The sequence below is a fragment of the Schistocerca cancellata genome, chromosome 10, assembly GCF_023864275.1.
Source record: "Schistocerca cancellata isolate TAMUIC-IGC-003103 chromosome 10, iqSchCanc2.1, whole genome shotgun sequence".
In the NCBI taxonomy this organism is placed as follows: Eukaryota; Metazoa; Arthropoda; class Insecta; order Orthoptera; family Acrididae; genus Schistocerca; species Schistocerca cancellata.
Window position 1 is genome coordinate 193177999 of NC_064635.1, and position 24995 is coordinate 193202993.

At 44.3% G+C, this 24995-nt stretch overlaps 1 protein-coding gene across 1 annotated transcript in view; it reads right to left on the minus strand.

Moving 5' to 3' along the window:
* The window catches only part of LOC126106476 (ammonium transporter Rh type B), a 165121-nt gene that overhangs the window by 24293 nt on the left and 115833 nt on the right, over nucleotides 1-24995 (minus strand). The window contains exons 7-8 of the mRNA XM_049912776.1: nucleotides 10855-10992; nucleotides 8358-8525 (exon numbers count right to left, since the gene is read on the minus strand). Coding sequence (XP_049768733.1) covers nucleotides 8358-8525; nucleotides 10855-10992 — 306 coding nt within the window. The remainder of the gene's footprint in view (nucleotides 1-8357; nucleotides 8526-10854; nucleotides 10993-24995) is intronic.

Here is a 24995-nt window from a genome sequence, read left to right on the forward strand (position 1 = left end):
CTTCCTCTGAGAAGACAAAATTTCGGCTTAGCTGTCGGTATTTACAGAAAAATAGGGCTGTTAATGAAAAGTTGAAAAGTGGCTCTAAGAACTATGAGACTTAACATCTGAGTTCATCAGTCCCCTAGACTTAGTACTAATTAAACCTGACTAACCTAAGGACATCACACACATCCATGCCCGAGGCAGGATTCGAACCTACGAGCGTAGCAGCAGCGCGGTTCCGGACTAAAGCGCCTAGAATCTGTCGGCCACAGCGGCCGGCTAACGATGAGTGTCTGCGTAATTACGATCAGCCGTAGTGACAATATCACAGACTGCCAAGACACAGCAAACGCATTTAGATCTCTTTGTATTACGTATAGAACACCCAGTGCCAGGCATCTAAGTGTACCAAAGTTACAAGGCGACAATTATTGAACTACAAGAAAAAAAACACTAAATTAGATACAAACTACGGGGTGCACACACTTTATTCAACATGTAAACGTCACTACAGATATTCGGATTTCGGTTATGACACGTTCGGTATGCCTGCCGTCATTGGTGTTGACGTGGTACAGACAAATAGTGAAATTCCGCATGACCCGCTAAAGTGTCGGAACATCTATGACCAATCGAGGCCCATGCCACCGTCCTCTCGGTAACCCACAGCCAGAATGCGTTCCCCGAAGTGCTCCTACAGGACATCAAACACTCTCCTGCTTCGATGGGGTCGAGCTCCGTCTTCGACGAACCACATCTTGCCGAAATAAGGGTCATGTTGGGTAATGGGGATGAAACCAGCTTTTCAAAACGTTCACGTACCGTTCGCTAGTCACCGTGCCGTCAAGAAATGTACCACCGATTGTTCCGCGACTGGACACTGCACATCACACATTCACTCGTTGTGGGTAAAGAGACTTGTCGATCGTGAAATGCGGATTCTCAGTCCCCCAAATGCGCCGATTTTGCTTATTGACGAACCCATCCAAATGAAAGTGGTCTTCGTCACTAAAGCAAACCATACACCGCGTACTAATTTCTGTGATTCCCGCGGTCAACCATGCGGCTTGAACATCCTAACTCAAAGCGTTCAGAAGTTATGTCGATTTCACTTCATATAGTTCAATAATTGTCACACTGTAAGCATCACATTGCGTCGTAATTCTTAATAAATGTTACTGGTTATTTTTTATTGTCTTGCCACCCTTCTGTGACGCCCTGTCAGGCACATAAGCTGATAGTGATAGCGTGCAGTCTGTCTCCTTTTGTTGAACAATAGTAGGAACTACGTTTTGTACTACCAGATATATTTGGGCTGAATTAATAGTAACTTTCAGTTTAACATCCTCAACATTAATGCTAAACTAGCTTGAGGAGCTTTGAAATGTTGAAGTTGGAAGTCGAGAAATCGAGGAATAATGTAAATATCAGAATGTAGATACTTTAGCTGCACAGCAAAGAATGACTGAGACCTGAGATAGTCTCCAAGGAGAATTCGAATTGATAAAAAATAGAGGATATACAACTGCAAAACGATACACAAACTCGTGACAAACATTTGGAACGAACAACGCATGGCAGCTAATTGGAAAGAATCGATCATACTGCCAGTCGATAAAAAGGAGATTAAACAAAAGGGCACAAAATAAAGACGCCTTCATTTATCAAACAATAAAAGTGTTCTCCAAGATTCTCTAGTAGACTGGAACTGTAGTTAAAAGAGGAAATACAGTAGATGAGAAACAAGGAGGATCGATCCACCACTGATTTCTCTACGGAAAGAAGCCATACCAAAATACTGAGAATACAACGACGGCAAAAATTGGCAGGTGATCTTAAGAGGGTCTACGGTAGCACAAACAGAGAAAAGATGTGGGAGGAAATGGAAAAGCTTGGAAGATCAAAGAAGAGGTGCTGGATGGGCTAAACAAAAAGTTTCGAACGCTTGGCGTATTTTTTGATTTAACTAAAGCATTTGACTGTGTTGATCACAAAATATTGCTCCAGAAGTTCGACCATTATAGAATAAGGGGAGTAGCTCACAATTGGTTCACCTCTTACTTTAGCAACAGGCAGCAAAAGGTCATTATTCACAATGTTGATAACGGCTGTGATGTGGAATCTGAGTGGGGTACTATCAAGTGGGGGGTTCCCCAGGGATCAGTGTCGGGGCCGCTCCTGTTCCTTATTTATATAAATGATATGCCCTCTAGTATTATAGGTAACTCTAAAATATTTCTGTTTGCTCATGACACTAGCTTGGTAGTAAAGGATGTCATGTGCAGCAATGACTCGGTTTCAAATAGTGCATTACATGACCTCAGTTCATGGCTTGTAGAAAATAAACTAACGTTAAATCAGAGTAAGACTCAGATTTTACAGTTTCTAACACACAATTCAACAAAACCTGACGTTTTAATCTCACAGAACGGGCATATGATTAGTGAAACTGAACAGTTCAAATTTCTAAGTGTTCAGGTAGATAGTAAGCTGTCGTGGAAAGCTCACGTTCAGGATATTGTTCAAAGACTTAATACTGCCATTTTTGCTGTTCGAACGGTATCAAAAGTGAGTGATACTTCGACACATAAATTAGTCTATTTTGCTTATTTTTTCACTTATTTCGTATGGTATTATATTTTGGGGTAACTCTTCCCATTCTAGAAGGATATTTTTGGCTCAGAAACGGGCGGTTCGGGCAATAAGTGGTGTGAGTTCACGAACCTCTTGTCGACCTCTGTTCACGAGTCTGGGTATTTTGACATTGGCCTCTCAATATGTATATTCCTTATCGTCTTTTCTTGTTACCAATATTAGTTTATTCCCAAGAATAAGCAGCTTTCACTCTGTTAATACTCGGCAGAAATCAAACCTGCATTCGGATCGGACTTCCTTAACTCTTGTGCAAAAAGGTGTGGAGTATAATGCTGCATCCATTTTCAATAAGATGCCACTCGAATTCAAAAATCTTAGCAGTAATCCACACGCTTTCAAATCGAAACTGAAGAGTTTCCTCATAGGTCACTCCTTCTATTCTGTCGAGGAGCTCCTTGAAAAATTAAGCTGATTTTTATTGTATTGCTGATAGCGTTCACTTAAACTTATGGACTGACATTTTTTCAGGTTTATGAACATTTATTTTTATCTGTTATTACTTTTATGTTGTAAGTTCATGTACTGACACGTTCCAAGACCTTGGAGATTTGCTCCTCAATTTGGTCCTACGGAACTTGGCGTGTAAATAAATTGATAAATAAAATAACAAATCTTCTAAAAGGTACACTGGTAGGCTCAAAAGAGATAGTGGAAACAAGAGTTAAATCAGGAATCAGGCAACACTAGAAAGTAAAGGGAGTCTTGGCATCTGTGGAACCAAACACTGCTGCTGCATAACATTCAGCACCATGCCATTTCACCCTGTGCAATGTAATGCGCTAGGATTCTCCTCGGCACTGTCCACTAGAGATGGGGGATCCGCTCTTGAATTAATTCATAGAGTTCAATCTTTCAAAGGAGTGAACAATCAGTGATTCAGAAAAAAAGAACGGTAGCTCCAAACGTTTCCCACGGCAGAGAGAGAGAGAGAGAGAGAGAGAGAGAGAGAGAGAGAGAGAGACGGAGCACATCAGCAGCGCCTCTGCTGATCAGAGCACAGTGCACGCCACACAACACAGCCAGCGCCGGCCTCTGCCCTGCTTCTACCTTGGCTGCCTGCATTGTGCAGTGCCCCATTGGATTTTGTGTTTCACATATGCCGTGCCGTCTCTGTGCGTCGTCTGCCGTGTGCACTGTGCAGTGTCTGGCGGAGCTTAACTTCGCATCGCACTCTGTCGGCGATCGTTTCAGTCGCACGTCCTGCCCTCTGGGCAGTTGATGCGAGCAACAGGACAGAGAGCCACCTAGCGGATAACATAGGAACTACTTGCAAAAACCTGCTCGCAAGGAAACGGACGATTTGTCTCGGGGCGGGTGAGTTCACCGCTCCCCCCCACCCTCGGAACTCGCCTGCTTAACGCTCACCCCACCGTCTCGACTCTAGCCAGAGCGTCGAGCAAAGCGACTCAGGTGTCACTCTGGTCTCTGCGGTCTCAGCTCACGCAGTAATACAGCTCGCGGCTCGACCTGCTCGACTCAGCGCCTCTGCATCGGAGTTCGTACCCACTGGATATTGTTCTTCGTAGTAATACCGCTATGTATATTACATTATTATGTTATGTATACATCAAGTGTTTTTATTTTATTTTTATTTGTTTAAACTGATTAGATTAGGTTCCTGATGACTCCTCTTACTATAGGATTTTTATTATGGACACTCGAATTTACGCTTTAATTACGAGCGAACCGATAAACGTATTGCAAAATGTGATACACCAATATTTTCCTTATTTTATTCTGCGTAAGGCTATATGCAGCACTTTCGTTTTACAGTCAAATTTATATTTTTTTTTCTTATTCAGGTACGGATTTTGCGATTTTAGGCGTCTTCGAAAGGAAACGTTCACTTTAAAAATATATGGCTTGCGATGTATTTGTATGAGGTTAATGAAATTTTAATACATTATAGCCAAATATATTGTTAATGTAAATCTCAAGTTACAACATTTTCCAATCACCCAAAAAACCACGATAGTGCAAAATAAATCAATAATCAAAAACTTTGTCATATCGTGGAAATTTCAATAAACAACACAAAATTCTTACTCATTATCTGTGTTACTTCAAAATAGGATCAAATAAGATCAAAATACAGGTATAGTACTGGAATAAACCAAGTTTAAAGGGCAATGTGCCTTCCATTTATTTTCTATTGTAAATGAGTGGTGAGTCATGAAAAAGAGCTAATTCATTTCAGGGAGTGAACAGTTCTGATCCAACCTCTGAAAAGAACAGTTTTGCCCATCTCTACTGTCCACAGCGTGGTCGTGTGCTGCTGCTGAAGGCTGCCACACTCTTTGACAGCGGCTCTCCCGACTACATTCAGTGTATGATTAGAGACCTGTGATGACGCATTGTCATCTGCACATCTCCTCTTCCCTCTTATCTTCCCCCCTCCTTCTTCCCCCCTCTGGCCGTCTCCTCCTTGCCCATTGTCTCTTCATATTATCGCCCCCACCACAGTAATATGTGTTGGTTCTTACAGCCACAGTATTTCTTTCCAGATAGTAACAGCAAGTAACCGGTGTTTCAGGTATCGTTGAAATAGATCTGTAGGAGGTGTTCTTCACCCATTGCTTTGTCTGCATACACATACAGATGTCAAGGCGTTGTGCACCTGAAGACAACAGATTCTCGCCCTCCCACTGGAATGATGCAGAAAGTATCGGGTTTCATCAGACCATGCAAGGCCTTGCCACTGCGCCAATGTCTAGCGCCAATGGTCACGTTCCCATTTCAGTCGTAATTGCCGATGTCGTGTTGTTAACACTGGCACACGGATGCGTCGTCGGCTGCTGAGGCCCATCGTTAGGAGTGTTCGGTGCACTGTGTCTTCAGGCAAACTTCTACTCTACCCGGTGTTACAGTTTGATGTTAGTTGCGCCTTTCGTGTTTTACCAGTTTGCCCAGGCAACGACGTCCGCAATTTGTAATGAGAGGTGTCTGCTCCACTCCACGGCTTCTGGACGTGGTTTCGCCAAGTGTTGGAGACACTCACCACGGCACTCCTCGAACACACGATAAGCCATCCAGTTTCAGAAACGCTTCTACTGAGACTCCGGGTCTTCCCGCGGTCAAATTCAGATACATCGGTCACCTTCTCGATTCTACACTTGGACAGCACGCTCACTGATACCACATGGACCGTGCGTGTGTCTAGAAGTCATTCCTCGTCACGTGACGCTGCTATCGTCTCGCCGGGTTTACATCGATGGTAAATCGGTGGTCATAGTGTTCTGGCTGATCAGTGTATACTCTGCAGCAACGCCCTGAAACGGATACTTTTTGATCGCCCTGTTGTAGTTGTTTTCTTTGTTTTATTGTCACGCGTCCTTAGTAACATAGACATTTCACATGTATCAATGCCACACATAATTACAGACCAATATCCTCAACATCGATTTGTTGCAAGATTCTCGAACATGTTCTCAGCTCGAATATAATGAATTTCCTTGAGACAGAGAAGTTGCTGTCCATGCATCAGCTCGGCTTTAGAAAGCATCGCTCCCGCGAAACGCAACTCGCCCTTTTTTCACGTAATATCTTGCGAACCATGGATGAAAGGTATCAGACGGATGCCATATTCCTTGACTTCCGGAAAGCGTTTGACTCGGTGCCCCACTGCAGACTCCTAACTAACGTACGAGCATATGGGATTGGTTCCCAAGTATGTGAGTGGCTCGAAGACTTCTTAAGTAATAGAATCCAGTACGTTGTCCTCGATGGTGAGTGTTCATCGGAGGTGAGGGTATCATCTGGAGTGCCCCAGGGAAGTGTGGTAGGTCCGATGTTGTTTTCTATCTATATAAATGATCTTTTGGATAGGGTGGATAGCAATGTGCGACTGTTTGCTGATGATGCTGTGGTGTACGGGAAGGTGTCGTCGTTGAGTGACTGTAGGAGGAAACAAGATGACTTGGACAGGATTTGTGATTGGTCTAAAGAATGGCAGCTAATTCTAAATATAGATAAATGTAAATTAATGCAGACGAATAGGAAAAAGAATCCTGTAATGTTTGAATACTCCATTAGCAGTGTAGCGCTTGACACAGTCACGTCGGTTAAATATTTGGGCGTAACATTGCAGAGCGACATGAAGTGGGATAAGCATGTAATGGCAGTTGTGGGGATGGCGGATAGTCGTCTTCGGTTTATTGGTAGCATTTTGGGAAGATGTAGCTCATCTGTAAAGGAGACCGCTTATAAAACACTAATACGATCTATTCTTCAGTACTGCTCCAGCGTTTGGCATCCCTATCAGGTCGGATTGAGGGAGGACATAGAAGCAATTCAGAGGCGGGCTGCTAGATTTGTTAATGGTAGGTTTGGTCATCACGCGAGTGTTACGGAAATGTTTCAGGAACTCGGGTTGGAGTCTCTAGAGGAAAGGAGGCGTTCTTTTCGTGAATCGCTACTGAGGAAATTTAGAGAACCAGCATTTGAGGCTGACTGCAGTACAATTTTACTGCCGCCAACTTACATTTCGCGGAAGGACCACAAAGATAAGAGAAGCGAGATTAGGGCTCGTACAGAGGCATATAGGCAGTCATTTTTCCCTCGTTCTCTTTGGGAGTGCAACAGGGAGAGAACATGCTAGTTGTGGTACGAGGTACCCTCCGCCAGGCACCGTATGGTAGATTGCGGAGTATGTATGTAGATGTAGATGTAGAATAAGGAAAAGAGTGAAGTTATTCACATGAGATGTAGATGTATTTCCTCTGTGTCTCTAAAGAATTTGGCCCTGTAGTGTCGTTTCCATGTAGCTCGATGTTAATGGCGCCGTATTTTCTTAACTAAGAGTCGTTCTCTGATATAATTGTGGAGGAACATTCGGGACATAATGCGAAATGTGCAGCGAATAGAGTTAGTAGGAAGGAAGCATCAAATATTTGAGAATGACAACACAGTGACTTGCAGCAAACTTTACAAACAGTGTCAAGCCCTTACGAAATTTCAAAAATCATGGATGATGTAACAGTTTATCACGCAGCTCAGCGTTTCTTGACATATCTTCGGCACTATGTGTCGTACAGTGCTATAAGTTTACAGACACATTCGCTGGTATATTTACATTCTATATACGAAATTTGTTGTTATCACAGTTAGTGGTAAAGACTTAATAAATTAAAACGTCTTCCATGATGCGGCTCCTCTTCACACATCTGAGTGTTCATAATGTCACATTTTCTTCACTGAGTGCCATACAACGATATAATTCTGTAGGCAGCGGTATATATGGACCACTGTCTGCGAAATTTTTTTGGAAACAGACTTACTGGCAGAGAAGTAATAAATTTAACTGCTGTGGCAGTTTCACTGCATGAACAGTGGAAATGTATTTAGAGATAAATTTTTCTGCTTTCGTCGTTTTGTGGTGATGTCACTGAGAAAAAGTTTCATAAGGGCTTGGAACTATGTGTAAGGTTGCTACAAGTCAATAAGTGGTGTCATACTTGATGACTGAACTGTGGGTATTTGCACATCATGAACTGCAATACCTTCTAACCTCTAACCCTTTGCTAGGTACATAGCGATTTTCACCAGACAGTAAGTAATGTATATACCAAGTCTGGTTGAAACCGGTCCAATTGTGTAGAAGGAGATGTGGAACATGCATACATACACATATAGGTACATCCTTTTTCATACTATACATGAATGAATACACAATACCTACATACACTGACCTGCATCCACGGTTCACTGGGTTGACATACCTGGAGAGCACGTGCTGGGAAGATCTTGTAGAGGGCAGGACCGTAGCTCTGCTCAGAAGCGAGTCCGGCGGCAATGGCTGCTGCTATGCCTGCCAAGACACCAGGGAGTCCATGCAAACAGTGCACTCCACACGTGTCGTGCAGGCCCACCCGACGCAGCAGCCAAGGCTGTGGATACGTGGAGAGCGGTTGGTCGTTAAATACCTCGCACATACACGCCTAAGTATGCAGCAACAGATTACATTTTTATTGGGAAGGACCACAAGTATATCTGACAAATTTGTGGACACTTGGAGAGCATGTGGGCATATGATGCATTCAGGTAGCGCACTGTACGCATGTGACACAGGCCCAGGCAGGGCACCTGCCCCAGCTATTTACACATGCAGGGCACGTGCACATTAAATTACTTGTATGAATGCACCAGTGACAGTAAATATTGGCAGTGAGAGATAAGGTGAGTATTGGAAGTATTAGACAAGAAACATAACCCAACAAACATCAATACTGATTTGAGAATTCTCAAATGCAGCAACAGCCCCCCACAAAAACTAATAAATGAAGAAAATTATCCAATACAAAAAGCCATAGTGGAAGGAAAACAAGTGTTAATGAATACAGAGCTCTCTGCAATGGAACTCTGTTCTCTGCCCTCAAAGAATTATTAGATAAGACCAAGCTATAGAGCTCTCACCCCCTCCCCCCCCCACCGCCACCACCCCACACACAAAAAAATCCTAAATCCTACTCTCTCTCTCTCTCTCTCTCTCTCTCTCTCTCCCTCTCTCCCTCTCTCTCTCACTGCCTTTTCACGCAACACACACACACACACACACACACACACACACACACACACACACACACACACACAAACAGAATTAATTAATTTCAGGCATAGAAATAACAATTTTCAAATCCTTATTTTGGCTTAAACAATTTAGCTACTTTGAGGTGTAAGTAGTTGCAGATGACAAACTGTGGAACAAAACAGTCACTGTAGAAACACAACACATCAGAAAAACGACAACATGTGGTAAAAAGGTATGAATTAATAATTTATGTGTTTTTTCAAATATCTGTAATCGCGATTTAAAAACTAATAGTTACATGTATACAAACAGTAAAGAACATTCTTTATCTTTAACAGATGAAAAATAAAAGACCACTGAAGATGATGCAACTGCAGTGAAACATGTTTGGGTTAAAAAATAAAACTGTGTTTTGCTAAAGGCGGACCCTATCCAAAAACATACGCACGTTAAAGCAAACACTGACAAAAAAGAGCTTCAACCCCAAGATGATTATTAGACAAGGTTCTTCATTGTCACCAGTGATTTTCAATATTTATACAGGAAACACATTAGACGAAGAACAAGAACAAGCAGAAAGGACAAAGTTTTAAGACAATTAAGTATGCAAATGATCAAGCGATGTCGTCTATGTTTATTTACTTCCTTATTTATTGTTTATTTGATGGCAAATTAAGACACCAGGTGCTCTCTTGCATCTAACCACGCGTTCTGTGTACACTGGTCTGCAAAACGTAAGGAGAAAAGTGAATGAAATGAATGATTCGACACTACCAAGTAACACTGATCGATGAAATAGAAAAAAACTGCTACAGAATAGTACAAAAGGTAACTGTAAGAAATATGCAATCATACGAACAAAAATGACACTTTCATTCAAAGAAGATAATTATAATGAAGTGACTGCAATTTCTGATATCATGCAAAGCTAATACCAATATGTATAGGTAAATGTAAAAATGTTATTCATCAAAAAATGGTTCAAATGGCTCTGAGCACTATGGGACTTAGCATCTATGGTCATCAGTCCCCTATAACTTAGAACTACGTAAACCTAACTAACCTAAGGACAGCACACAACACCCAGTCATCACGAGGCAGAGAAAATCCCTGACCCCGCCGGGAATCGAACCCGGGAACCCGGGCGTGGGATTATTCATCAGTCCTGTACATTTTACTATCTTGTATCTATTGTCAACATGAAAGCAAGGATAAAATACATCTTTATCTTTCATCAGCACCAGGAATATTCTCATAGAGTTGCTTTCCAAATGGAAAAACTATCGGATATTAGCGTCCCTATCCACAATATTCCCTACACTCGGGAACTTTTGACTTGCATCTATTCCTGCAAATCAATAAATTTCTGACTGGATTCTGGGTGTTTCCAACGAAGAGGTTACAGCAGTCATGCATTAAGTATTTTTGAAACAAATCATAATTGCACTGGAAGGATACAGTATATTCACTGAGATAGAAAGATTGGATTACCTGTTTTCACCTAAAAGAGGTTATGTTGTAAAGTTAAAAAAAAAGTTTATCTTTTATTTTTAGGCTAACAAATTTCATTTTCTGCATATAGGTTTTGTGCGTTTCAAGGCAAAGCTTGTTATAAATTTCCATCTTCTGTAGTCACATATCATAATCATAACGGTTACACACTGTGTTGGTTGAGTCACGGACAGTACCTGCAGGTACCTGTAGGCTAGAGTTGAGATGATGCCAGCCACAACACCCACAGCAACTGCACCTGCAGGCCTGAGCAGCATGTCACAGCCAGAACCTACTGCCACGCCCCCTGCGAGTGTCGCATTTTGCACATGCACCTGTGAACAGTACACCTCATGTGGAAAACGTGTACTACAAGCATAAACTGATCAAAGTACAGATATTGCTGTCTTGAGCAGCATGCCACAGCTGGAGTCTACTACCACGTCCCCCAACAGACTCTTCTTCTGTGTATGACCCTGTGAACACAATGCTCTAAGTGGAAATACGTTCCACTAGAATAACCATCTTAGATTATCTGTGGCCAAAACGCCCAAGTGACAGCTTCTGTTAGATTGAACGGTATGCTACTGGCTCAGATCTCCACCATGCTGTCTGGCAGCAACGAATTCTGCATCTGTGTTATATGTTTGCTGATGATGCTGTGGTGTACAGGAAGGTGTCGTCGTTGAGTGACTGTAGGAGAATACAAGATGACTTGGACAGGATTTGTGATTGGTCTAAAGAATGGCAGCTAACTCTAAATATAGATAGATGTAAATTAATGAAGATGAATCGGAAAAAGAATCCCGTAATGTTTGAATACTCCATTAGTAGTGTAGCGCTTGACACACTCATGTCGATAAAATATTTGGGCGTAACATTGCAGAGCGATATGAAGTGGGACAAGCATGTAATGGCAGTTGTGGGGAAGGCGGATAGTCGTCTTCGGTTCATTGGTATAATTTTGGGAAGATGTGGTTCATCTGTAAAGGAGACCGCTTATAAAACACTAATACGACCTATTCTTGAGTACTGCTCCAGCGTTTGGGATCCCTATCAGGTCGGATTGAGGGACAACATAGAAGCAATTCAGAGGCGGGCTGCTAGATTTGTTACTGGTAGGTTGGATCATCACGCTAGTGTTACGGAAATGCTTCAGGAACTCGGGTAGGAGTCTCTAGAGGAAAGGAGGCGTTCTTTTCGTGAATCGCTACTGAGGAAATTTAGAGAACCAGCATTTGAGGCTGACTGCATTACAATTTTACTGCCGCCAACTTATATTTCGCGGAAAGACCACAAAGATAAGATAAGAGAGATTAGGGCTGGTACAGGGTTATATAGGAAGTCATTTTGCCCTCGTTCTGTTTGGGAGTGGAACAGAGACAGAAGATGCTAGTTGTGGTACGAGGTACCCTCCGCCACGCACCGTATGGTGGATTGCGGAGTATGTATGTAGATGTAGATGTATATGTAGCACACCTCCACAACATCTGCTAGTGATCGCAATCTCAACTTGCGCCTGCAAACAGGAAACACTGTGTGGGAAGCACATCCCAGCATCACAAATATCAGAATTTTTCTATTGCCGCAATTCCCAATGTACAGATCCCACTGTCTTCAACAGCATGTCGCAGTTGGAGTCTAACACCATGGGTCCCCCAGTCTGGTGATTGCACGCGCATCTACTGACAGAACCCCTACATGGGAAAAATGTACCATTATCATAAACACCTCAGATTCTCTGTGGCAGAAACACTCACACAGCTCCTGTTGGCTTGAGCAGAATGTTGCAACCAGAGACTACCACCAACCTGTTCGCTGGTATCGCATTCTGCAAGTGTATCTACAAAGAGAATGTGCCACGCAGAAAAAAAAACATGCCACAATCACAATATTATCAGTTTCTTCATGCCTTCAAGGCGTGGAGTGACTTCTTTTGTGAACTAGAATACTATGTCACAGCCAGACACATTGGCCAAGCGCCATCTGCTAGCATCGTGTCCGCACGTGCACCTGTAAACAGGAGCCCTACATAGGTAACAGGTGCCACTTAAATATACTCTAAGACAAAAAAGACGCATCAGAAAAGAATTATCTGAGTTGGACGAAACTCTACAAATGTGATGTACATGTACAGACAAAAAAAAATGATTGCAATTTCAGAGAAGTAGGATGATTAATCCAAGCGAAAGACATTCACAAATTAAGCAATTCAATAATGCATAGGTCCACCTTTGGCCCTTACGCAAGCGGTTATTCGGCTTAGCATTGACTTGATGTCCTACTGAGCGATATGGCGCGAAATACTGTCCATTTGGGGCGCTAGATTCTTAAAATTCCGCGCTGGTTGGCGGACCCTGCTCCAGTTGCTCCAAACGTTCTGAACTGGGAAGAGATCTGGCGACCTTGCTAGTCAAGGTAAGGTTTGGCAGGCATTAGGAGAAGCAATGGTGTCAGAAACATTCTGTGTCTGGATTCTCACTGACTAGCGTAGAACTGTCTTCAGTGATGAGCACTGCTTCCAACTGAGCCACGATGAGCAGCGAAGACTTTTCTGGAGACGCCCCAGGCAGTGGTGGGAGACCCCACTGACTGTCGCCCGCCATATAGCCTCACAACCAGGAGCGGCTGCCTGGGGCTCCATTTCTTTTCGTAGCAGGACCCACTTGGTTGTCATCCGCGTCACCCTTACAGCACAGCGGTTATCCTTCATGGCAAGTTATCCGAGGCTTACGTTTCAACAAAATAATGACCGCCCTCACAGGGCGACGTTTACACTGGTTGCCTTCAGGCTTACCAAACCCTATCTAGACCACCAAGGTCGCAGCATCACTCTACAATTGAGAACGTTTGGAACATTATGGGCACAGTCCTACAACCATCTCAAGACTCTCACAATCTAACGCTCCAAATGGACAGAATTTGGTATTATATCCCTCTGGAGGATATCCACCAATTGCAAAAATCAATGCCATGCCGAAGAACTGCCAGGGTCAGAGGTGGACCATTGGATTATTGATCTGCTCAATCTGTGAAGCTCTTTATTTTGAATAAAACATCCAGTTTCCTGAAATTTCATGATCTGTTTGTCTGTACATGTTCATTATATCTACCGATTTTCGTCCCATTACCATAATTCCTTCGTGGTGCGTTTTTCTGTCTTCACCATTAAACAAGATACATGAAATATCTGCCGTATCCTGCCTTTGCGCCCATGCACAGAGGTTGACCCGATTCTCATGATCATTTCCCTGCAGCTCTTAATGGAGAGAGTTGTGGCAGGGATGGAAACTAAGTCGACAGAGATTGGGTAGGACACTTGCCTGGCTCGTGTGCTTCTCCTTACGACTGCACTGGAGTTAAGGTGCGGATCAACTGCAGAAGCAGCAAGAACATTAGTCCCCCCCCCCCCCCAGTTTCTGTCGTCACTTGTTTACTTCTCTTACGTTGTCTAAGTGTTACACTACCTATTTCACGTAACTGGTTGAAGAGGTCGATAAACAACTGCCGAGATGGTTGACGTCTATAGGGATACCTTGTGGCACACACTATATAAGAATGGACTGCATTTTTCCTACACTCACCACACAACATGAGCATGTAGGCTGTTTCTGCAATGGTAAATCGCATCGTCCACTCACCACCTATTGCTTGAACTGTCACACACCAACTGACTACCAGGTCGCAGTGCATTGAAGGAACATGCAAGCACACAGTAAGCGAACATAGCAACATCGTGCCTAGCAATTACACAGGTTGAACAGCACAAAGAAGTGTCGTAAGGAAACTTTTCAAAATACGATATCTCGTAAGCGACTCGCACTACAATCCTGTAACAAACATCACTGACACTGTAATTTTCTTTACTTTTAGTTTGTTAATGTAAATAGGAATGGTTTCATTTAAAAAGTGTATGTTTGCACAAGAAATACACTCCTGGAAATTGAAATAAGAACACCGTGAATTCATTGTCCCAGGAAGGGGAAACTTTATTGACACATTCCTGGGGTCAGATACATCACATGATCACACTGACAGAACCACAGGCACATAGACACAGGCAACAGAGCATGCACAATGTCGGCACTAGTACAGTGTATATCCACCTTTCGCAGCAATGCAGGCTGCAATTCTCCCATGGAGACGATCGTAGAGATGCTGGATGTAGTCCTGTGGAACGGCTTGCCATGCCATTTCCACCTGGCTCCTCAGTTGGACCAGCGTTCGTGCTGGACGTGCAGACCGCGTGAGACGACGCTTCATCCAGTCCCAAACATGCTCAATGGGGGACAGATCCGGAGATCTTGCTGGCCAGGGTAGTTGACTTACACCTTCTAGAGCACGTTGTGTGGCACGGGATACATGCGGACGTGCATTGTCCTGTTGGAACAGCAAGTTCCCTTGCCGGTCTAGGAATGGTAGAACGATGGGTTCGATGACGGTTTGGATGTACCGTGCACTATTCAGTGTCCCCTCGACGATCACCAGTGGTGTACGGCCAGTGTAGGAGATCGCTCCCCACACCATGATGCCGGGTGTTGGCCCTGTGTGCCTCGGTCGTATGCAGTCCTGATTGTGGCGCTCACCTGCACGGCGCCAAACACGCATACGACCATCATTGGCACCAAGGCAGAAGCGACTCTCATCGCTGAAGACGACACGTCTCCATTCGTCCCTCCATTCACGCCTGTCGCGACACCACTGGAGGCGGGCTGCACGATGTAGGGGCGTGAGCGGAAGACGGCCTAACGGTGTGCGGGACCGTAGCCCAGCTTCATGGAGACGGTTGCGAATGGTCGTCGCCGATACCCCAGGAGCAAGTGTCCCTAATTTGCTGGGAAGTGGTGGTGCGGTCCCCTACGGCACTGCGTAGGATCCTACGGTCTTGGCGAGCATCCGTGCGTCGCTGCGGTCCGGTCCCAGGTCGACGGGCACGTGCACCTTCCGCCGACCACTGGCGATAACATCGATGTACTGTGGAGACCTCACGCCCCACGTGTTGAGCAATTCGGCGGTACGTCCACCCGGCATCCCGCATGCCCACTATACGCCCTCGCTCAAAGTCCGTCAACTGCACATTCGGTTCACGTCCACGCTGTCGCGGCAAGCTACCAGTGTTAAAGACTGCGATGGAGCTCCGTATGCCACGGCAAACTGGCTGACACTGACGGCGGCGGTGCACAAGTGCTGCGCAGCTAGCGCCATTCGACGGCCAACACCGCGGTTCCTGGTGTGTCCACTGTGCCGTGCGTGTGATCATTGCTTGTACAGCCCTCTCGCAGTGTCCGGAGCAAGTATGGTGGATCTGACACACCGGTGTCAATGTGTTCTTTTTTCCATTTCCAGGAGTGTACATTTTCTAAGTATTATTACAATCTACAGTGAAGAGCCAATTAAACTGGTGCACCTGGCTAATATCGTGTAGGGCCCCCCAAGCACGCAGAAATGCCGCAACACGACATGGCATGGACTGGACTAATGTCTGAAATATTACCGGTGGGAACTGACACCATGAATCCTGCACGGCTGTCCATAAATCCGATAGAGTACGAGGGAGTGGAGATCTATTCTGAACGGCACGTTGCAAGCTATCCCAGATACACTTAATAATTTTCTTGTCTGGGTTGTTCGGTAGCCAGTGCAAGTGTTTAAATTCAGAAGAGTGTCCCTGTAGCCACTCTGGAGCAATTCTGGACGTGTGGGGTGTCGCATTGTCCTGCTGGAACTGCCCAAGTTCGTCGGAATGCACATTGGACATAATGGATGCAGGTGATCAGATAGGATGCTTACGTACGTGTCACCTGTCAGAGTCGTATCTAGACGTATCAGTGGTCCCATATCACTCCAACTGCACCCGCCCCATACCAGCTTGAATATTCTCCTGTTGACATGCAGGGTCCGTGGACTCATGAGGTTGTCTCCATACGCGTACACATCCATCCACTCGAAACAATTTGAAACCAGACTCGTCCGACCAGTCAGCAACAATCCAATGTCGGTGTCGACTGGCCAGCATTAATGACTGCAGCAACTTGAGAAGGGATTGCACTTCTGCCACGTTGAGCGATTCTCTTCAGTCGTCATTAGTTCTGGTCTTGCAGGATCTTTTTCGGGCCTCAGCGATCGGAAATTTGATGTTTTACCGTATTCCTGATAATCACGGTACCCTCGTGACATGGTCATACGGAAAAATCCCCACTTCATCGCTACCTCGAAGATGCTGACACTCGTGCGCGGACTATAACACCACGTTGAAACTCACTTAAGCCTTGATAAACTGCCATTGTAGCAGCAGTAACCGATCTAACCACTACGTCAGACACTTGTCTTATATAGGCATAGCCAACCGCAGAGCCGTATTCTGGCAGTTTATATATCTCTGTATTTGAATACCCACGCCTGTACCAGTTTCTTTGGCGCTTCAGTGTGTAACAAAGGGGTAATATTGTTAGTAAAAATCTTCAAGGAGGTGAGAAAGATATGTGGAAGAGAGAAACAAAGAAAGGGGTGAAGAGGTGATGGTCAGTGAGAGAGGGGGGTGAGAAGGAGATGCAGTTTTATGGACAGCCCTGCTGGATTCATGGCGTCAGTTCCCTCCAGACATTATTCGAGCCCACGTCACGTCGTGTTACGACACTTCTGCGTTCTCGCGGTGGCGTTACACGATACTAGGCAGGTGTACCAGTTTCTGTGGCTCTTCAGTGTGTATAACCTATGTCCGTCCGAAAGTTTATTGAAGTGTCGTGTAAAGTAAATCGATCAAGTACTCTTCGAGGTTTTTGGTAACAACGATAAACAACGACTTGTTTTTATATAGTAGTATAGATAAGAATATACGAGGTGCGTTCAATAACTAAAATAAACTAATGAACATAAACGATCTGGTTGATGGTATTGACAGCGGCCTTAGACTGTTTGGCGATGAACCTGTAGTCTGCAGGAAAGTAGTATCGCAAGAACATTGTGAACAAATAAGTGAGAATTTGCAGAAAATAAATGCGTGGTGTAATGACTGGCAGTTATCTCTCAATATTAGGAAGTGTAAACTTCTACGTATAACAAGGCGAAAATTCCCATTAATGTACGAACAGAAAATAAATACCCAGTCTTTGGAAGCGGTAACGTCCGTCAAGTATCTGGGTGTGACTATTCGGAATGATCTCAAATGGAATGATCAGATTACACTAGTAACGGGTAAGGCGAACTCTAGATTGCGGTTTATTGGTAGAATCCTGAAGCGATGCAGTCGTTCAACAGAGGAAACAGCTTACAATATATTAGTTCGTCTAGTCTTGGAGTATTGTTCGTCTGTGTGGGACCCTTACCAGTTGGGTCCGATTCAAGAGATTGAGAAGGTCCAAAGAAGAACGGCAAGATTCGTGACTGGTACATTTAGCCATCGCGAGAACGTTACAAATATCAGAGAAAGCTTGAAGTGGGACACAATTGCAGATAGACGGCGCGCTAAACGGAAGGGGCTGCTCACTACATTCCGAAATACGATCTTCGTCGAGGGTCTAGAGCAAATATTATTGCCACCAACTTTCAAATCGCGCAGTGATTACCATTCAAAGATAAGGGAAATTAGAGCTCGTACTGAGGCGTTCAGACAGTCGTTTTTCCCTCGCGCGATCCGAGAGTGGAACAGAGGGAGGGAAATATGACTTTGGCGCGAATTGTGCCCTCCACCACACACAGCTTGGTGGTTACCGGATGTAGATGTAGTAGTAGTAATGTAACATATTCTTTTATCTCATAGCAGGTTGGTTTTATTCGGGACTCAAGTACACTATATTATTCGCCACTCTTTTGGCTACAGAACCCTATTTCTCAACATAATCTCCTTTCAGTGAGACAGACTTACGCCACCTCACTTGGAGGGCTGTTCGCCTGCGTGGCACGGCTCTACTTCTTGACGTCGGATCCAACGTCTTGCTGTATCAATCAACTACCATTATCCACGTACTGCTTCCAGCGGAGTGTATCCTCCATTAGGCCCAACAGGTGGAACTCGGAAGGTGCGGGAACCAGGCTGTAGAGTGGGACAGTCCACTGAAGATTTGTGTGCTCCTGTGGGGGGCGCAGAGTAGTTCGGTGAGGCCATGCACTGCCATGAATATAGACAAGTTCGTTTGCATTTTTGTGGCAACGAACACACTGAAGACATTTCTTCAATTTCCTGAGGGTAGCACAGCTGTGTGCAGCCGGCCCGCACGAGGGAGATCCGACAGGTTTGAACGACCTTGCGACGATGACAGACAACTCGGCCAACGACTCTCCGTGCTTTTGTTCACTATCAGATATGCCTAGATATTATGAATCTCAATGACAGCTCTCCGTGGCGAAAGCACATCCGTTACGCCCGCATCTCGTGGTCGTGCGGTAGCGTTCTCGCGTCCCACGCCCGGGTTCCCGGGTTCGATTCCCGGCGGGGTCAGGGATTTTCTCTGCCTCGTGATGGCCGGGTGTTGTGTGCTGTCCTTAGGTTAGTTAGGTTTAAGTAGTTCTAAGTTCTAGGGGACTGATGACCATAGATGGTAAGTCCCATAGTGCTCAGAGCCATTTGAACCATCCGTTACGGCCGCGTTTCAAGCCTCCGTATGTCGCCACCACTTATCGAAACTTCATGAAATTGTAAAGGCTGAAGCGGGAATATTCCACGACATACCACAACAAACACTCCATTTTTCTCGAATGAAACTGGCCGCGAAAAAAAAACACAGAAAAAACGTGTTGAGTTTCTTATTGAGCGCTCCTCGTAATTTCAATTTTCAGTATTGGGTAGTAGCGTCGGTAGATCCGATCATTGCTAACTTTATTTAAACTTCAAATATACACACCCTGCTGTTGTACTTTTATGTGCTGAGTATGCGCCTACACATCGCTGCTAAATTTTTGGTTAATTTCTTCATTTTATTCGTACATTTGTTTGGTAACTATAAGTGTTTATTTATTCCTCATTTTTAGATCTGATGATGGCTGGGAAGTTTAAATCTGTGATAAATTTTAATGAAATATTTTGTGGGCAAGACACTGATTTTTATAACAATGAGTGACTGAACGCTGTAGAAGGGGGCGAAATACAGAACAGAGTTAGGACAGCGTACTGAGGCTCACTAGTAAGCACAAGAGAGGAGAAAGACTACCTGAATTCTGCAGTAAATTTAAGATACACTACTAGCCATTAAAATTGCTATACCACGAAGATGACGTGCTACAGACGCGAAATTTAACCGACAGGAAGAAGATGCTGTGATATGAAAATGATTAGCTTTTCAGAGCATTCACACGAGACTGGCGCCGGTGGCGACACCTACAACGTGCTGACACGAGGAAAGTTTCCAACCGATTTCTCATACACAAACAGCAGTTGACCGGCGTTGCCTGGTGAAACGTTGTTGTGATGCCTCGTCTAAGGAGGGAAAATGCGTACCATCACGTTTCCGACTTTGATAAAGGTCGGATTGTAGCCTATCGCGATTGCGGTTTATTGTATCGCGGCATTGCTGCTCGCCTTGGCCGAGATCCAATGACTGTTAGCAGAATATGGAATCGGTGGGTTCAGGAGGGTAATACGGAACGCCGTCCTGGATCTGAACGGCCTCGTATGACTAGCAGTCGAGATGACAGGCATCTTATCCGCATGGCTGTAACGAATCGTGCAGCCACGTCTCGATCCCTGAGTCAACAGATGGGGACGTTTGCAAGACAACAACCATATGCACGAACAGTTCGACGACGTTTGCAGCAGCACGGACTATCAGCTCGGAGACCGTGGCTGCGGTTACCCTTGACGCTGCATCACAAACAGGAGCGCCTGCGATGGTGTACTCAACGACGAACCTGGATGCACTAATGACAAAACGTCATTTTTTAGTATGAATCCGGGTTCTGTTTACAGCATCATGATGGTCGCGTCCGTGTTTGGCGACATCTCGGTGAACGCACATTGGAAGCGTGTATTCGTCATCGCCACACTGGCGTATCATCCGGCGTGATGGTATGGGGTGCCATTGGTCACACGTCTCGGTCACGTCTTGTTCGCATTGACGGCACTTTGAACAGTGGACGTTACATTTCAGATGTGTTACGACCCGTGGTTCTACCCTTCATTCGATCCCTGCGAAACCCTACATTTCAGCAGGATAATGCACGACTGCATGTTGCAGGTCCTGAAAACGTCTGCTCAATGGTGGCCGAGCAACTGGCTCGTCACAATACGCCAGAAACTACGCTTGATGAACTGTGGTATCGTGCTGAATCTGCAAGGGCAGCTGTACCTGTACACGCCATCCAACCTCTGTATGACTCAATGCCCAGGGGTATCAAGGCCGTTATTACGGCCAGAGGTGGTTGTTCTGGTTACTGATATCTCAGGATCTATGCACACAAATTGCGTGAAAATGTAATCACATGTCAGTTTTAGTATAATATATTTGTCCAATGAATACCCGTTTATCATCTGCTTTATGCTTGGTGTAGCAATTTTAATGGGCAGTAGTCTAGTAACTGAGAATACACTGTTTAACAATCACAAGAGTATGAGGTCTATTTGAAGAAAGCCTGATTCTATGCGGATTACATCACCGTCATGGATAGACAGATTAAGGAATGAGATATTGGAACACAAGTTGAAGTCAGCAGCAGATGTAGACTCAGGTCACAAAATAGTAACGATGAAGAGTAGCCTGAAGTTTAAGAGAATCGTCCGGAATAATAACTGTGGAAAGAAATGATGTACTGAAATACTGAGGGGAGATGAGGTCCGCTAGCGCTGCAGATCCTACGATAACGAATACTGCAAAAGGCAGTTCAGTTGAAGAGGAATAGACATCTCTACAAAGGACAATCTGAGAAGTTGAACGAACAAATATGAGTAAAAGGGAGGTAACTGTGACAGAATCTTAGATACCAGAAGAAATCAACTGATTGAAGAAAGAAAGAAATAAAAAATATTTACAGACATGACAAGAATACAGCAATATAAGTCACTGAGAAGTGAAATAAGTAGGAAGCGCATGGAAGCGAAGCCGAGATCTTTGCACGAAAACGCGAAGAAATGGGAAAAGAAATTTGTAAGTGAAATGAAAAACTGCCATGTACACTATGTGCACTGAGACGACAAGCGTCATGGGACAGCGATGTGCACATATACATGGCTATAGTACCATGCGATCATGTGCACAAGGTAGTAAAGGGCTGTGTACATTAGCGCAGCTGTCGTTCGTAGTCAGGTGATTTCATTTGAATCGGTTCCCGACGTGATTACAGCTACACGAAGGGAAATAACAGACTTTGAACACAGAATGGTAGTTGCAGCTAGACACATGTGACATTCCATTCCGGAAATCATTAGGGAATTCATTATTCCGACATACACAGTGACAAGAGTGTGCCGAAAATACCAAATTTCCGGCTTTACCTCGCCCCACCGACAACACAGACGCCGAAGGCCTTCACTTAACGACCGAGAGAAGCGGCGTTTCCTTAGGGCTGTCAGTGCTAACAGACAGGCAACACTGCGTGAAATAACCGCAGACATCATTGTGGGGCGTGGGACGAACCTATTGGTTAGGGCAGTGCGGCGAAATTTGGCTCTAATGGGTTGTGGCAGCAGACGAGAGACGTGAGCGCCTTTGCTAACAGCAGGACATCGCTAGCGCGCCTCTACTCGGCTCGTGACCAAATCGGTTGAAGTGAACACATAGTGTGTTGTGGGGCGATCACTCTGTTGTATAAGTAATTCAAAAGCCAAGATCGCTGAAACACTGTTTACTAGATGACCGGTTTCAACACACTAAAGGTGCCATCATGAGATCTGAATGTAGCTTAATATGCATAAATCATCTGCCTCATATATCATTATATCCAAATGATTTATGCACGTTAAGCTACATTCACATCTGATGATGACACATTTAGTGTGTTGTAACCGGTCACATAGTAAACAGTGTTTACGCGATCTTGGCTTTTTTACAAATCGGTTGAACCCTTGGGGACTGGAAAACCGTGGCCTCGTCAGATAAGTCCCCATTTCAGTTGGCGAGAGCTGATGGTAGGGTTCCGGTGTGGCGCTGATTCCATGAAACCATGGCCCCAAGTTGTCAACGAGGCACAGTGCAAGCTGGTGGTGGTTCCATAATGGTGTGGGCTGTGTTCACAGGGAACGGACAGGGTTCTCGTGTCCAACTGAACCGATCATTGACTAAAAATGTGAAACGCCCCCTTAGAAAAATTAATGAATTACTGTGCTGGTAAACCCATTACGTTATTTGATTTTCAAACAGCTGAACAAAACTGAACGTACTCAGACATTTCCATCTTTACTTATTCTGATCATCACTAAACTGACACACGATATTTTTAGCGCAACGCAATCTGACGTTCAATAATCCCTAGAAAAGAATGGTCCTGACCAACAGTAACCTATACCTTTCATGAATCACTTACCTCACAAAAATCTTCGTTACTCGAACTACTGCAATACAGCGAGCGCCACTACTGCCAGCTAAATAAAAGATTCAAACTACTGATAGGCATAGTCAGCAAATGAAAGATTTTGATAGAGAACAAACAATGTATTTACCTTAATAATGTTCAAAAGTTCATGACATCCAGTCTTACAAATTTACTCTCTCTGATGGACACACGTCCAGATCATCCGATCTCAAAACTCCGCCATCTCTCTCCCCACATCCACCACTGCTGGCGGCTCGCCTCCAACTGCGCAACGCTACGTGCTGTTCACATCCAACTGCCCAACACTACAATAGTGAATATTGCAACAATGCCAACAAGCCACAGACTTCACACAGCACAGCCAGTGATTTTCATACAGAGCCCTATCTGGCGTTACCAACATAAAAACCTAAACAGCCTACTTACAAATGGTTATCTTGGAGACCATTTGCAGACAATCACGGACTTCCTCTTCCTAAACAATAATGTCACGTCAAGGGCTTCAGCTGTTCGCGATTGGTTTGAAGAACATTCTGGGCAATTCGAGAGAATGGTTTGGCCACCCAGGTCACCCGACATGAATTCCACCGAACATTTATGGGACATTCATGAGATATAATGATTTCAAAGAGATAGTATCGACATCAGTTGATACCACATAAATTAATAAGTGGTAGTACCGATCCCCAATGGTACACAAAACGGGTCAGATAGCTGCTGCAGAAGCACCCAAGAAAGCATGCCAAATTTAAAAGAACGCAAAATACCCAAGACTGGCTAAGTTTTGCAGAAGTTCGAAATATAGCACGCACTTAAATGCAAGATGCTTTTAATAATTTCCACTACGAAAATCTGTCTCGAAATCTGGCAGAAAACCCGAAGAGATTCTGGTCATACATAAAGTACACCAGTGGCAAGACGCAATCAGTACCTTCACTGCGCGGTAACAACGGTGAAGTCACTGATGACAGTGCCACTGAAGCGGAGTTATTAAACACGGTTTTCCGAAACTCGTTCACCAAAGAAGACGAAGTAAATATTCCTGTATTCCAATCAAGAACAACTGCGGATGAGAAACATAGAAGTAGATATCCCGGGTGTAGCAAAGGAGTTAATAAAGGCAAGGCTTCCGGTCCAGACTGTATACCAGTCAGGTTCCTTTCAGAGTATGCTGACACAATAGCTCCATATTTAGCAATTATATACAACCGATCGCTCATAGAAAGTTACGTACCTGAGGACCGGATAATTGCTCAAGTCACACCAATACCCAAAAAGGGAAATAGGAGAAATCCGCTGAAATAGAGGCAATTATCGCTGACGTCAATTTGCAGTAGGGTTTCGTGAACACATACTGTGTTCGGACATTATGAAGTATCTTGAAGAAAACAATTTATTGACACATAGTCAGCATGGATTCAGAAAATATCGTTCTTGCAAAACACAACTAGCTCTTTATACTCATGAAGTAATGAGCACTTTCCGCAGGGGATGTTAAATTGATTCCATATTCTTAGATTTCCAGAAGGCTATCGACACCACTCCTGGCAAGTGTCTTCTAACCAAACTGCGTGCCTTTCAAATATCGCCTCAGTTGTGCAACTGGATTCGTCATTCCTTGTCAGAAAGATCACAGTTCGTAGTAATAGACGGAAAGTCATCGAGGAAAACAGAAGTAATATCCGGCGTTCTCCAAGGAAGTGTTATAGGCCCTGTAGTGTTCCTGATCTATATTAACGATAAAGGAGACAATCTGAGTAGCCGTCTTAGATTGTTTACAGATGATGATGTCATTTACTGTCTTGTAAAGTCATCAGATGAGCAAAACGAACTGCAAAATGATTTAGATAAGATATCTGTATGGTGCGAAAAGTGGCAA